Below are 15,157 nucleotides of genomic sequence, written 5' to 3'. Positions count from 1 at the left end.
AAGATGCCAAGTTAGAAGTGCGTATAAAGACAGCTTTCCTAGGCCCTGAATCAAGACAGGTGGTGGTTTGCCATTGTAGCTGTTGGTTTCAAACAAGAGCCAAGATTGATGTCTTTCTTATGGTCTGTTGGCTAATCCCAATATGAATGGCCAGTTCAGTTGGAAGAAACACAGTCTTGAAAAAAATAGAAAAAGCAAAGAAAAAAAAGAAAAGACAGCTTTCCAAGCTAAGTAACATTTGTGTTGTAACATTTGTGGTCAGTGAAATAGAAATCTAGTAATGCTAAAGTAAAACAAATTTTCAGCTTAAAAATACTGCCTTTATTCAGAATCATACAGGTTTAAAAAAAAATCTTACCATTATGAAAGTTAAAAAAAATATAGCACTCAGTGCAATGAATTACTACATTTAATATTCAAACACTTAAGGCACATTTCTCACAATTCACATGTGAGAATTTAGCATGATCCAAACTCAAATATCCATTTCTCATATCTTTCAATGTCTGCAGCAGACACTGACTTAGAAACCTTTTTTAAAGCCATCTCGAAATCCTCCATAGTTGTAGGCATGTGCATTTCTTCTTTGGACAGATTTCGGATTTCCTCTGGAGTCAAACCTTCAATGCGCCTTCTCATTGCCATCAAGGACGCATCCCTAGGTTTTAAGTTAAAAACAACAACAACAACAGACAAAGTGTTACTTTGGTTAAATGAAAACCTGTTAATAGAAACATTTTCAATCGATCTGTTGTAGCCTTCTCTAATTATATATATGTAGTATTGTAGAGAAGCTTATTGGAATACAAAGCCTGTTGTGTTTTTTAAGCAGTTAAATCTGTAATGAAATAGGATGCTAATTTAAATAATTAATACTGAATATAAAGCCCCAGAAAAAGCAAAAGGGGTATTAAAGCTAGCAATTTGAATTTCATTATAACTATTCAATAAAATGAAGAATAAGCATCACAGAGTCAGAAGAGAACCTGTTAAGAAAATTAAATATTTTCTCCATGTAGAGGAAAAGCTAGGTAAGTTCAGTGGTTTCTCCTTTTCTCCTCTATTTGTGTTAAAAAAAAAACAAAAACAACTTCAGATTCAAATAGCTCTTTCCTTTTACCAAGTTTTATCCTTAATAGCAGCCACCATTTATGCAAAGGGATAGCAATATAGCTGATTGATGTATTCACCTTAGTTTTAATCCTCAGAACCCTGTGTGGGATGCTCACTTTAGAGAGGAGGAAATGAGCGCAGTCAAGCCCCTGGGTAATTAAGTACCTCTACTAATAGTTAGATTAGGACAAAACTGACTTGAACCAGCTGGATTAAAGACAGTCTTTTTTTCTTTTTACTGCTATTCTATCACATTTAGGATAAGTTCACTGAGAATGAGACTGTACTCTGTGCATATGGCAAGTCAATATCTTTCACAATCATTTCCTATTTTATAATATAGTGAACAAAGGCACCAACAATTTTTTTAATCCAAGACAATTATTGATGTTCTATGTTACACAATTTATCCTAACATTAGGTTCTTGAACTTGTAGCTTTCAAATGAACTGTAGACTCTTCACTGACATGAAAGATACCCAGATATCTTACCAGTACCTGCTAACACCAACAAAACCAGAATTTGTGACCCTGTCTACAAAATGTATGGGGGGCTGGGCACAGGGGCTCACGCCTGTAATCTCAGCACTTTGGGAGGCTGAGGCAGGCGGATTACTTGAGGTCAGGAGTTGAGACTAGCCTGTCCAACATGGTGAAACCCCATCTCTACTAAAAATACAAAAATTAGCTGGGTGTGGTGACACACACCTGTAATCCCAGCTACTCAGGAGGCTGAGGCACAAGAATCACTTGAACCCAGGAGGCAGAGGTTGCAGTGAGCTGAGATCAGACCACTGCACTCCAGCCTGGGTGACAGAGCGAGAGTCTGTCTCAAAAAACAAAACAAAACCAAACAAAACAAAAAACTGGAATGTGAGTCTTTATTCATCTTTTTTTTTTGACACAGGGTCTTGCTCTGTCACCCAGGCTGGGGTGCAGTGGCACAATCATGGCTTACTGCAGCCTCAACCTCCTGGGCTCAAGTGATCTTCCTGCCTCAGCTTCCGGAGCAGGTGGGAACCACAAGTGGGCACCACCATGCCCAGCTAATTTTTAAAATTGTTTCATGGAGATGAGGTTTTGCTATGTTGCCCAGGCCAGTCAAACTCCTGGAACTCCTGGGCTCAAGTGATCTCCCACTTGGCCTCCCAAAGTGCTGAGATTACAGGCGTGAGCCACCACCAAGATACTGATCTATCTTAATTCAGCATAAGAACTTCACATCAGAGGATCACTTGAGCCCAGGAGTTTCAGGCTGCAGTGAGCTGTGAATGCGCCTCTACTCCCCAGTCTGGGTGACAGAGCAAGACTTGGTCTCAAAAAACAAAACCAAGAAACTTCATATTAGAAGTTTATGCCTACAAAAACCTATGCTTCTGTGATAATCCATACCTGCACACGTTGGTAATGTCCGCACCTGAATAACCTTCCATGTTTTCTGCTATACTTGCAAGGTCAACATCATCAGCCAATTCCAGCTCACGTAGACTTATTCGTAATAGCTCCTCCCTGCCTTTTGCTAATGGTAGAAACAAATTTTAAAATGTAAGCCTGCAGCATAAACATAGTATACTGTTGTCTCAAATCTTCTTTGTGTGAGATGTTGTTTTCCAGTAAGAATTGGATTTCTAAGAAGAGATCATTTGCTTAATTCAAGAGCCATTCTTTACTTTTTAATTCCTTACTATTTAGTATTAAGGCATTTAGCCTAACTAGTACTGTAAGGGAAAATATTCCTCATGTATCTCTTCGGGAAAGTTAGTTAATACCAAATTTTAAATTCTCTAAACAAAACTACCTGAAAGTTAACAGGCTTTCTGACAAGATTGAAAAGAAGATACCTGATGGCAAAGGAATATAGATTCGTTTCTCAAGGCGTCGTCTTAAAGCCTCATCTATATCCCAGGGAAAATTAGTAGCTGCCAGAACCATAACCATTTTGGAAGGGTCATCATTTTCAGAAGCACCTCCAACACCTAAAATAAGGGTAAGGAGAGAGTGAAAAAGATACTAAGTTGGATTATACCAAATAAAGCTCAGCTATTTAAAGATCATCAGATATTTAGTACAATACAAGGAAGCATAGTCTTCAAGCCTCCTTAAGACTTAACTGGTACATATGTGAATTTGTAATCCAAAGAAAATGAGTTCTGTAGTAAGCAAATATATGACTCAAAATAGATTTAATCGAAAGCCAGATCAGCTCAACTACATAACAATTTTAAATCTTTTTCAAAGCATACAAAAAGGCCAATTTATCTGCATTTATTTATTTCAGTTTCATAGCTAAAGTAAGATAGTTGTATATACCAAAAGGGTGCCCTGTGGGTGGCCATTAATTCTGACTTGTCACCACTGTCAGTGTACCAGATCTATTACTATCACTATCAGGAACTACTTGCCACCCCCTCTAGTCCATCTGAGGTTATGAATACCTATTAAAAGCCTCGGGTTAGCAGTATGAGTAAAGTTTGACCGACTGGAGCTGGAGACGCCATACCTAACAACCTCCCATCCCTGGTCAACTCATGCTAAACACATAGATACCATCCATTTGAACCAGCAGCTCCGCTTTCACCCTTCTGCTTGCTTCATGTTCTTCAGAAGTCCCTCGGCGACTACATATGGAGTCTATCTCATCAATAAATATGGTGGCTGGAGAATAAAATCGAGCCTAAAGGAAAAAACCATGCAATACCAAGCTATTTCATTTTAAAATAATCCACAGGTTAGCAATCAGAAAACAGCTGAGGGAGGCTGGGGGCAGTGGCTCACACTTGTAATCCCAACACTGGGAGGGTGAGGCAGGAGGATGGCTTGAGCCCGAGTTTGAGACCAGCCTGGGCAACATAGCAAGACTCCATCTCTACAGAAAATTAAAATATTAGTTGAGTGTGGTTACATGTGCCCGAGTCCCAGCTACTCAGGGGAATAGGTGAGAGGATCCCTTGAGGCCAGGAGTTCAAGGCTGCAGTGAGCTATGATCACACCACACCACTGGGTGACAGAGTGAGAACCTGTCTCCAAAACGAGGAAAGAAAGAAAACAACAAAACAGCTAACGAGCCTGCCACACTGTGCACCTTTCACACTAATATTGGGGAGATGGGATAGAATTAGAACAGCTAAAGTATGGCTTCTAATGCAACCGTTTTTTATTTATTTTTCTCCAGGCTGGGGTGCAGTGATAAGATTTTAGCTCACTTCAACTTTGAGCTCCTGGGCTTAAGCAATCCTCTCACCTCAACCTCTCGAGCAGCTAGGACTACAGGTGTGTGCCACCACACCAGGCTTATTTTTATATTTTTTGGTAGAGATGGTGTCTTATTATGTTGCCCAGGCTGGTCTCAAACTCCTAGACTTAAGCGATCTTCCTGCGTCGGCCTCCCAAAATGCTAGGATTACAGACATGACCCACTGTACCTAGCAGCATAATTTCATCTTTAAAGAAGAGTCAATACTTGGGTTTCTATGTAAAATATTTTGTACTTTTCAAGAAATGGAGAGGGAAAGAGTGAACTTAATCATCATTAAAACATCCAACAAAATTCTCAAATTTTAGTTAGGAACCATCTATCAAAAGAACCTACAACAACACAAATTAAATTTCGATCTGTTGCCACACCAAGCAAAAGTGACTAGACTGATTCTTCCCACATACTGAGGGTATGTAGAATGATCTGACTTCAAGTAAAGGCTACGTGTCCTGGGTTTAGCTGGCCCAGGAAGGTACTGTAGAGGACACCAATTGGTTCTCCCTGCACAGCACACATCTGGTAAAAGAAGCCTCTTTTTCATTTGCAAATCATCCTTCCTTTACTTCCTTTCCTTTCTTCCTTCCTTCCTTTTCTTTCTTTCTTTCTTCTTTTGAGACAGGAGTCTTGCTGTGTCTCCCAGTCTGGAGTGCAACACCACGATCTCGGCTCACTGCAACCTCTGCCACCCAGGTTCAAGCGATTCTCCTGCCTCAGCCTCCCAAGTAGCTGGGATTACAGGTGCATACCACCATACCCGGCTAATTTTTGTATTTTTAGTAGAGACGGGTTCATCATATTGGCCAGGCTGGTCTCGAACTCCTGACCTCAAGTGATCTGCCAGCCTCGACCTCCCAAAGTGCTGGGATTACAGGCGTGAGTGAGCCACCATGCCTGGCCCCTCTTTCATTCCTATTCCACTACTTCAAAGGAGGCTAACTCTACTTGGAGCTCCAGGGGTTTTATTCAGGCCTGGCCAGTCAGAGCACTCCAATTCTCTGACCAAAAACAAGGAGTTTAGGCATAGATATGAAACTCAAAACAGGCCAAATATTAATCATTGGACTTTTGCTGGAACTATGTAGCCTGGGCAACATAGTGAGACTTCATCTCTACAAAAAAATCAAAAAAGGCCAGGTGCAGTGGCTCATACCTGTAATCCTAGCACTTTGGGAGGCCAAGAGGGCAGATCACCTGAGGTCAGGAGTTCAAGACTAGCCTGGGCAACATGGCAAAACCTCATCTCTACTAAAAATACAAAAATTAGCCAGGCATGGTAGTGCACATCTGTAGTCCCAGCTACTCAGGAGGCTAAGGTGGGAGGATCGTTTGAGGCTAGGAGGTGAAGGCTGCTGTGAGCCGAGATTGCAACACTGCACTCCAGCCTAGGTGACAGAATGAGACCCCGTTTAAAAGAATAGAATTCATGTCTTGACCAGGATTGGTGACCCCTGCCTGTAAATCCAGCACTTTGGGAGTCTGAAGCAAGAGGATCACTTGAAGCCAGGAGTTTAAGATCAGCCTGGGCAACAAAACAAGACCCATCTGTAAAAAAAAAAAAAAAATTAGCTGAGTGTGGTAGCTCATGTCCATCATCCCAGCTACTTGGGACGCTTAGACGGGAGGATCACTTGAGCCTGGGAGGTCACGGCTGCAGCGAGTTGTGATTATGCTCCTGCATACCAGCCTAGGCAAGAGTGAGAACCCATTTCAGAATAATAAAAATTAACATCTTTGTCACTAATAGCATAACTCTATCCTAATTACATAAAACTACTCTGTCTCTTAGAGGCAAGAAGTAATCACTGAAGCTTAACAAAGTCTGAAGTTTAAAAGGCTGTGGAATTCAATCTAAACACTCTACCAGAACTTGTTGAATTACATTTCTTCTCTTGGTACTCTGATTTGTATTGGTGGAAGAAAGAACCTAATCCAAAGATTAGGTCATTAAAATGAAGGCATTTGATATAGTTAATAGATTGGAAGTAACCTAAGTTCCACAATAACTTAACGATCCTCACCTTTTGGCATCATTGTTACAATACTGTGGTTATCATATTATAACTAAACTTATTGATTTAAAAAACACAGTAATTTCAGATTCCTACAGAAGACTAGTAATGCAGATCCCATAATGTGAGCATGCCCCAAAACTGGTAGATTTGGATCTACATCTGGAGAAAAAGAGACAAAGAGAAACTCTTAATTATTCATGTTTGTAAAGAAAGCTAGCTTTAAGGACACCAAATCATACTCTGGGCAAAATGGCATCCTGCCTAACTATTCCATACACTGGAGATAGTTACAGCTCTCTCTCTCCCCTTTTAGAGAGAGAAGGAATCATTAGAGCTGTCTCAAACATTCACCATTTCAAACAGAAGACGAACAAGCTTCTCAGATTCTCCTCTGTATTTGGAAGTCAGAGTTGATGAAGAGACATTGAAGAATGTTGTCTTGCATTCTGTAGCTACTGCTTTAGCAAGGAGCGTCTTCCCTGTGCCAGGTGGGCCGACCATCAGTACTCCCTGTTGTGAATATAATAGCCTAAGCAGAGGATTTATCTGCCATTGTTCTAATTCATAAAAATGTCATTACTAAGTAGGAAATTTCAACCAACTTATATATAATATCAAGACAAATAAAAGACAAACAGATAAACAGAAGAATACTTTGTCACAAATTTACTCTTCCCATTAAAAAAGAAGATAACCACATTATTAAAATTTGGAACTCAAAGATGAGAAAAGTAGTTTATAATATCAACACCCTAACAGAGGTACCATTAGCATCTAAATTTATATCCTGATTGTCCTTTTGCTCAAATTAGGTTTTTTAAAAATATAACTTATTCGGCCAGGCGCAGTGGCTCATGCCTGTAATCCCAGCACTTTGAGAGGCCGAGGCAGGCAGATCACGAAGTCAGGAGATCGGGACCATCCTGGCCAACACGTGAAACCCCGACTCTACTAAAAATACAAAAAAAGTTAGCTGGGCGTGGTGGTACGTGCCTGTAATCCCAGCTACTCGGGAGGCTGAGGCAGGGGAATCACTTCAACCTGGAAGGCGGAGGTTGCAGTGAGCCAAGATCGCACTGAACTCCAGCCTGGCGACAGAACAAGACTCCGACTCAAAACAAACAAAATATATATATATATAATTTATTCAAAGTATGTCTATCATTTTGTATCTTGCTTATCACTTAATGTATAAAGAATTTTTACAACTATTCATACATGCAGAGTTACCTATTAGTGTGTCTTCCAAATCCAAGAAAGGCTTTTTTGATGGTCTTTTTTTAGATAAGCCCATGACTTTAAAAAGTATTTATCACATGCAGGTATTTCCCATTAATTTATTGAGAACAATCCCCAAAATACAGGTTACAATCATGCAACATGACATAATAAGCATTTCTGCACTAGCTGACTAGGTCATATTTGCAAATACAAGCTCATTCTAAATGGGGTGAATTCTAATTTTTTTTTTTTTTTTTTTTTTTTTTTGAGACAGAGTTTTGGCTCTTGTTTGCCCAGGCTGGAGTACAATGGCGTGGATCTGGCTCACTGCAACCTCAACCCTCCCAGGTTCGAGGCAATTCTCCTGCCTCAGCCTCCCGAGTAGCTGGGATTACAGGCACGCGTCACCATGCCCAGCTAATTTTGTATTTTTAGTAGAGACAGGGTTTCTCCATGTTGGTCAGGCTGGTCTCAAACTCCTGACCTCAGGTGATCCGCCCGCCTCGGCCTTCTAAAGTGCTGGGATTACAGGCGTGAGCCACCGCGCCCAGCCAAATTCTAAATTTTAATGCTGTGTATTCCACTTTCCAAAGATCACATTGTATGTATTTCTTATTCTAGAAATCTTGCAATAGCTTACGGTTTAACAAAATTCTCAGCAGCACAACATATACCTTTTAATTAAAAAATTTCCTTACTCTACTTTCTCCCTCCACTTTTCCCAATATAGATAAATATTGGCTGTCTATATCAACATGCTGCCATTTACTTTGACAATGCCATCACAGTAATAAACTTACTTTCCATGGTCTTCTAATGCCCTTAAAGAATTCAGGCATCCACATTGGTAACACTACGGCTTCCTTAAGCAACTTTTTCGCTTCTACTAAATCAGCGATATCATCCCTGAAAGAGAGGACATTTTATTAACAACCCCTTAGATGATACATGCCTATGGAGTCACTCGTGAGAACCACTGGAAGCACAGGATGTTGCGCTGCTGACAGAATGGTAAGCCTCTCTCTGAGCCCAGGTGAACTAATGCACTGTGATGAGGCCCACCATGTCAACCAGCAGATATATGCGCTGCTGACAGAATGGTGAGCCTCTCTCAGAGCACGGGTGGACTAACACTGCAATGAGGCCCACCATGTCAACCAGCAGATATATAGAGAGCACAATGTTTTCTTCAGTTCTTGGCAGTTGACAGTTTTTAGCCTGGATCATGAGAACATAGTCTACAGGCACACTCTTCAGGGTTATGTGTCATCTCATTTTAAACTCCTGCTTTTATGGTCCTCCTTCCATAACCTCCATGATTTAGAAACAATAAGCCCATTTTTTTAATTAAAAAAAAGCATAAAGAATAAAAAGGGTATAAAGCAGAGACACGCTACAGCATAGCTGCTTTGCCTCCAGCTCATTAAGAGGTAGATGCCAACGTTAAAGAGTATCATAGAGATTGCTATGAAGTCATCTCCAACCACTAGAATACCTACTACTACTGCTACATGTGGCAATTTCTGTTGAAACAACAACAAACGTTTCATTGTATAAAATATTAATGTCCCCAATTTTTTTTTTTTTTTTTTTTTTTGAGACAGAGTCTCACTCTAACGTCCATGCTGAAGTGCAGTGGCACCACACCGTCTCGGCCCACTGCATGCCCGGCTAATTTTTTTTTTTTTTTCTTTTTTTAAGTAGAGACGGGGTTTCACCGTGTTAGCCAGGATGGTCTCGATCTCCTGACCATGTGATCTGCCCGCCTTGGCCTCCCAAAGTGCTGGGATTACAGGTGTGAGCCACCACGCCTGGCCCCCAATATTTTTTAATATAATTCAAACCCATACCTAATAATCATTAAGGTTTTAACAGAAATATAATATACCTAACTTTGTGGAAAAGTTAACTTTAACTCACTGTAATACATTACAGATCTTTGATTACATGTAATATTAATAAAGTTGAGAACCACTGCTCTAAAAGAAAAGCAACATTTCTAGGATGCTATAGATAATAAGCAACACACATACATACAAATCATTGCCTTGGCCAGGTGCAATGGCTCGTGACTGTAATCCTAGCACTTTGTGAGGCTGAGGCAGGAGGATCACTTGAACCCAGGAGTTCAAGACCAGCCTGATCAAGACTCCATCTCTACAAAACACTTTAAAAAATTAGCTAGATATGGTAGTGTGCACCTGTGGTCCCAGCTACTTGGAAGGCTGTGGCAGGAGGACCACTTGAGCCTGGGAGTTTGAGCCTGCAGTGAGCTATGATCGAGCCACTGTCCTCCAGCCTGGGCAACAGAGTGAGAACCTGTCTCTAAAAAACAAAAACCTCAGACTCTCAGACAAAAATTGAAACAGGCTGAATGCAGGGAAATTATGCTCATGCTGCACATACTCCGAGTCTGTCCTCAAGTTCTGCTCTTCAGTACATTCTCCATTTTCCATTTCGAAAAGCAACATCAGCACCCAGTTATTTGGTTGTGATATGACTTACCATCGAACATTGGGATTCTGGGAAATTATATCTCTTTCCAAAGCTTCTACTAAGTCTTTATCATATCCGGTACTGTCAAATTTATTTGTCTCTGGTTCTGTTACTGCGGCAGGTGATTTGTTCTACATCAAGAGAAAAAAACAAGAGCTTTTGATTCATTTATTTTGTTTCTGTGAGTCAGAAACACAGATTGGACTCAAGTGACATCCTTTAAAAAGCTAATACATCATTTGGCTGGGCGTGGTGGCTCATGCCTGTAATCCCAGTACTTTGGGAGGCCGAGGCAGGTGGATCACGAGGTCAGGAAATCGAGACCATCCTAGTTAACATGGTGAAACCCCGTCTCTACTAAAAATACAAAAAATTAGCTGGGCGTCGTAGCGGGCACCTGTAGTCCCAGCTACTCGGGAGGCTGAGGCAGGAGAATGGCGTGAACCCAGGAGGCGGAGCTTGCAGTGAGCCAAGATCGTGCCACTGTACTCCAGTCTGGGTGACAGAGCGAGACTCTGTCTCCAAAAAAAAAAAAAGCTAACACAATAGTGCAATAGTACAATAACAAGGATAGGATCAAAGACTCTAAGTCATCCTTCTATATCAACATTGGTTTGATGTATCAAAAGTATCAAAGGAAAATAAAAATGACCACGCATATGAACTGGCTAGCATAAAAAAATTAATACTGAGATAAATGTGGTCGCAAGCGAATATCAGATATACACAAAATGTATTTCAGTCCTTTAGAGGAGATCAGATTAAAGATAGATGGCTTATTTAGCCAAGACTATGGCTCAATCTTTAAACACCTACTTGGCCCTCGTCAATGCTCCTAAAAATATCCCTTTTCATTATTCCCACTACCCTCCAAAAGACACATCTCAGTCCTTACATGGGATTCCTCTCACCCTCTGTGATGACAGTCATTAGGGCCACAGTTCCTAAACTAAACCTAGAACACAATGGCAAACTCGCAAGGTACTGTGGGATACTTTAAATTTATGAAAGAAACACAGCAACAGCTGTTGAACATTGTGTGAACTAATAGCTCGAGGTAGTTCACAATTCCTATGTAAGACTGCTATATCCTCTTCAATAATGCCTTATTTATTTATTTATGAGACAGAGTCTCACTCTGTTGCCCAAGCTAGAGTGTAGTGGTGTGATCTTGGCTCACTGCAACCTCCACCTCCTGGGTTCAAGCAATTCTCCTGTCTCAGCCTTCTGAGTAGGATGACAGGTGTGCACCACCACACCTGGCTAATTATGTTTAGTAGAGACGGGGTTTCAGAACGTTGGCCAGGCTAGTCTCGAACTGCTGACCTCAAGTGATCCACCCACCTCGGCCTCCCAAAGTGCTGGGATTACAGGCGTGAGCCACCGCGTCCAGCCTCAATAATGCCATATTTTTGTGAAGCTGGGTTTTGGACAGTTGCTGTGATAAAATGTACAGAGAGAAAATCAATGTGGAAGAGAAATGAGGGTAGAATGTCCATTCTGACTGCAGAGTTTGAGAAACTGTGTAATAGGGCCCAGTAGGTGTTAAACTGCTAGAACACAAACTGTTTGAACCTAGCTTCTTCATAAATGGATAAGTATTTTTCAGAAGTGGATGGGTATCCTGGCCTAGAGATGCTATATAAAAATTAAGATACTTATGAATTTTAAAGGCCAAGAAAATTTATGAAGCCCTGCATTAGGGTAAATAAACATTTCTTCTGTCGTACTAAGATTGTTACCCAATTCCCATAACATTTTTTTTTGCACGTAACATGATGATTCCTTTGCCAACTGGTGCTAATGCCATTATTAATGTCCAGACTTAACCAACATTTATGATATTCAAAATGTTAACCTAGATGGCCAAATAAGCATCTGTTTCACAATGTATGTATTGAGCCTCCAATATTAACATTAAAAGATTCAAGGAAGGAACTGTGTAACTTTTTCTTTTTTTTTTTGAGACCAAGTTTCGCCCTTGTTGCCCAGGCTGGAGTACAGTGGCACGATCTTGGCTCACTGCACTGCAACCTCTGCCTCCCAGGTTCAAGCAATTCTCCTGTCTCAGCCTTCCGAGTAGCTGGGATTACAGGCATGCGCCACCACACCTGGCTAACTTTTTATATTTTTAGTAGAGATGAGGTTTCACCATGTTGGCCAGGCTGATCTCGAACTCCTGACCTCAGGTGATTCACTCACCTCAGCCTCTCAAAGTGCTGGGATTACAGGTGTGAGCCACCACACCTGGCCAGAACTGTGTAACATTTAAAAGAGAAGATAATCTTTTCTTCAAAGTATTTATAAAGTTGTTATTCATTTACAGGTATTTAACAAGTATCTGTTCTGTGTTAGCAGCTATGGAGAACAGAAAGAAGACACTGTCCCTGACTATCAGGAACATGCCGTAAGCCAGGGAAGATACAAATATAAGTCATTTTCTCTTTCTCTTTCTTTTCTCCCACAGAACACAGTACTAAGGGAATGTTCGCAGACAAAGCAAAACAAATTCAAGTTGGCAGAAAAAAGAAACAGTGTTGTGATAGGCCAGCCAAAGGAAGCTGTGGAATTTCAAATGCTGACATATTTAATAGGATTTTATTTAATTAGTTGAAGTACTACAATTTCTTTTAGGTATACATCTATCTAATAATTTGTTCCTGGCTAGGTGCAGTGGCTCATGCCTATAATTCTAACACTTACAGAGGCTGAGGCGGGTGGATCACTTGAGGCCAGGAGTTCGAGATCAGGCTGGCCAACATAGTGAAATCCCCTCTCTACTAAAAATACAAAAAAATTAGCTGGGCATAGTGGTACACGCCTGTAGTCCCAGCTACTCAAGAGGCCGAGGCCGGAGAATCCCTTGAACCCAGGAGGCGGAGGTTACAGTGGGCTGAGATTGCACTACTGCACTCCAGCCTGGGCGACAGAACAAGACTCCATCTCAAAAAAAAAACAAACAATAACTTGTTCTAAGTGAAAAGAGTAACTAGTAGAAAGTGGAAAAAAACAGTTGAGGGATTCAAAGGGACCAAGACTCCTTTTTTCACGCTCAAAATGAAGTTTCAGATAGACGGATGAATCAGGATATAAGTCCTTGGGTTTAAAACTAGTTCTTTTGTTGGGCTCGGTGGCTCACGCCTGTAATCCCAGCACTTTGGGAGGCCAAGGCAGGCAGATTACCTTAGATCAGTAGTTCGAGACCAGCCTGGCCAACATGATAAAACTCTGCCTCTACTAACAACACAAAAATTAGCCAGACATGATGGCGCACACCTGTAATCCCAGCTATTCAGGAGGCTGAGGCAGGAGAATTGCTTGAACCCAGGAGGCAGAAGTTACAGTGAGCCGAGATCACGCCACTGCACTCCAGCCTGCGTAACAGAGTGAGACTCTATCTCCAAAAAGAAAAAAAAACTAGTTCTTTTAAAAGTTGGCAAAATTATAAATACAAAACCCATTGCCCTCAATTAAAAGACTTAATTAAAAATGACAGCTGGGTTCTCATTTCTAGGAAGATGGAACATACTTTTCAGCATTTCTTCTGCTAGGTAGAGCTAAAACCCTTGGGTATTATACATACCACAAACACAGGAGGACTCTGAAAGGTGCAAAGAAGCCAGCAGAGCCACTAAGGAACTCAAACATGGTGTGAGTTCCCTGGGTTTTCTTTCTTTCAAATATCCAGACTTGGGGCTGAAGAGCCGGCAACCTGGATATACCAATTTGAACAAACAAAAATGCCCCAACAGAAGCTTGCTCTTTCTGGGCAAAGGACCAAAAAAGGGGCAGTCTAGCAAGACAGAGCTTTTAGACAATTAACACTCTACTCCAGTCAAGCACCACCAAAGACTTGTGGCCCCAGCCCCACCCAGGGCAGCAAAGGCAGGGTGGAAGGCCTAGCACTTTCTCCCTCTGGAAGCCTACAGTGAAGTACCTCAAACCCCCACCACGGTAGAATCAGAGGCTAAATAAGAAGCTGAAACTTTCATTCCCAAGAATGAAATGAACAAGAGCTCCTGCATGTTCTCCTCTCTCCCACCCCTCCCCGCCACAGTCACTGGGCATCATAGAGGGAAACTGGACTTCCACTCCCCAACCACAGTGTCTCTGGAGAGCGTGTGGAGAACTTCCACCACAGCTCAGGGGTAATGAGAAGGCCTCTGCCCCTGTGCAGGTGCCGAAAGAGGCTGGCTGGAGAACCTGAACTTCCATCCCCATCCAGCAGTGGTGGCATCCCTATTCTCCCTGCCAGAGCAATGTTAGGAAAAGTCAGCTAAACAGGTTTAAATAAGATCTAGAGTCTCGTAATATAATATGAAAATGTCCAGGTTTCAACAGAAAATTCCTCATACCAAAAACAATGAAGATCTCAAACTAAAAGAGACAATCAACAGATGCCAAGACCAAGATGACAGTGATGTTAGAGTTTCCTGACAGATTTTAAAGCCTTTTACATGCTTCAACAAGTAATTATGAATATACTTGAAACATTATGAAGAAAAATAGCCTCAGAAACAAATAGAAGGCCCCAAGACTCCATGCCAACACACATTATACTTTAATTTCTGAAAACTAAAGACAAAGAAAAAATTGAAAGCAATGAAAGAATATCAACACCTTGCTTATTGGGAAAAAAATTTTGGATGAAAGCAGATTTCTTCTCAGAAAAGCAAGCCAGAGGAAGTAGTGGCATAGTATTTTTTAAGGAAAAAAAAAAAGGCGGACTTCCCAGCCCCACTCCTGTCGGGATGTCGGGACTGTATCAGGAACCCCGCCCGAGAGCCCCACCGGGGGACTCTGTCGGCCTTCTTTGCCGGAGGCCGACAGACCTCTCCCCCACACCTTAGGTGACCAAAATAAATTTGCAGTTTTGCTCCTACCCTTGCCTGGTCGCTGGTTCTTTTGTGCCCGCTCTGGTGGTCTTTAGAAAAACAAATCAGTTGGTGCCGAAGACCCGGGAGGAGACCCCTCCTCAGGCCTCTAAGGGTTGAGGAACCTCCTCCTGCTCCCACGCCGCAGACGGACCAGGACCTGAGACCCGCTTCCCTCACTCTCA

General features: G+C 41.6%; 1 protein-coding gene across 1 annotated transcript in view; it reads right to left on the bottom strand.

Annotated features, from left to right (window-relative positions):
* Window positions 1-298: 298 nt before the first annotated feature.
* The window catches only part of KATNA1 (katanin catalytic subunit A1), a 67,742-nt gene continuing 52,883 nt past the window's right edge, over window positions 299-15,157 (bottom strand). The window contains exons 4-11 of the mRNA XM_017883646.1: window positions 10,915-10,966; window positions 10,108-10,229; window positions 8,403-8,508; window positions 6,733-6,891; window positions 3,661-3,787; window positions 2,955-3,089; window positions 2,506-2,632; window positions 299-658 (exon numbers count right to left, since the gene is read on the bottom strand). Coding sequence (XP_017739135.1) covers window positions 460-658; window positions 2,506-2,632; window positions 2,955-3,089; window positions 3,661-3,787; window positions 6,733-6,891; window positions 8,403-8,508; window positions 10,108-10,229; window positions 10,915-10,966 — 1,027 coding nt within the window. The 3' untranslated portion in view covers window positions 299-459. The remainder of the gene's footprint in view (window positions 659-2,505; window positions 2,633-2,954; window positions 3,090-3,660; window positions 3,788-6,732; window positions 6,892-8,402; window positions 8,509-10,107; window positions 10,230-10,914; window positions 10,967-15,157) is intronic.

This window comes from Rhinopithecus bieti, unplaced genomic scaffold (assembly GCF_001698545.2).
Source record: "Rhinopithecus bieti isolate Rb0 unplaced genomic scaffold, ASM169854v2 scaffold_13747, whole genome shotgun sequence".
NCBI classification, from domain to species: Eukaryota; Metazoa; Chordata; class Mammalia; order Primates; family Cercopithecidae; genus Rhinopithecus; species Rhinopithecus bieti.
The sequence above is the reverse complement of the archived record's forward strand: the minus strand, read 5'-3'. Positions and strand labels throughout refer to the sequence as shown.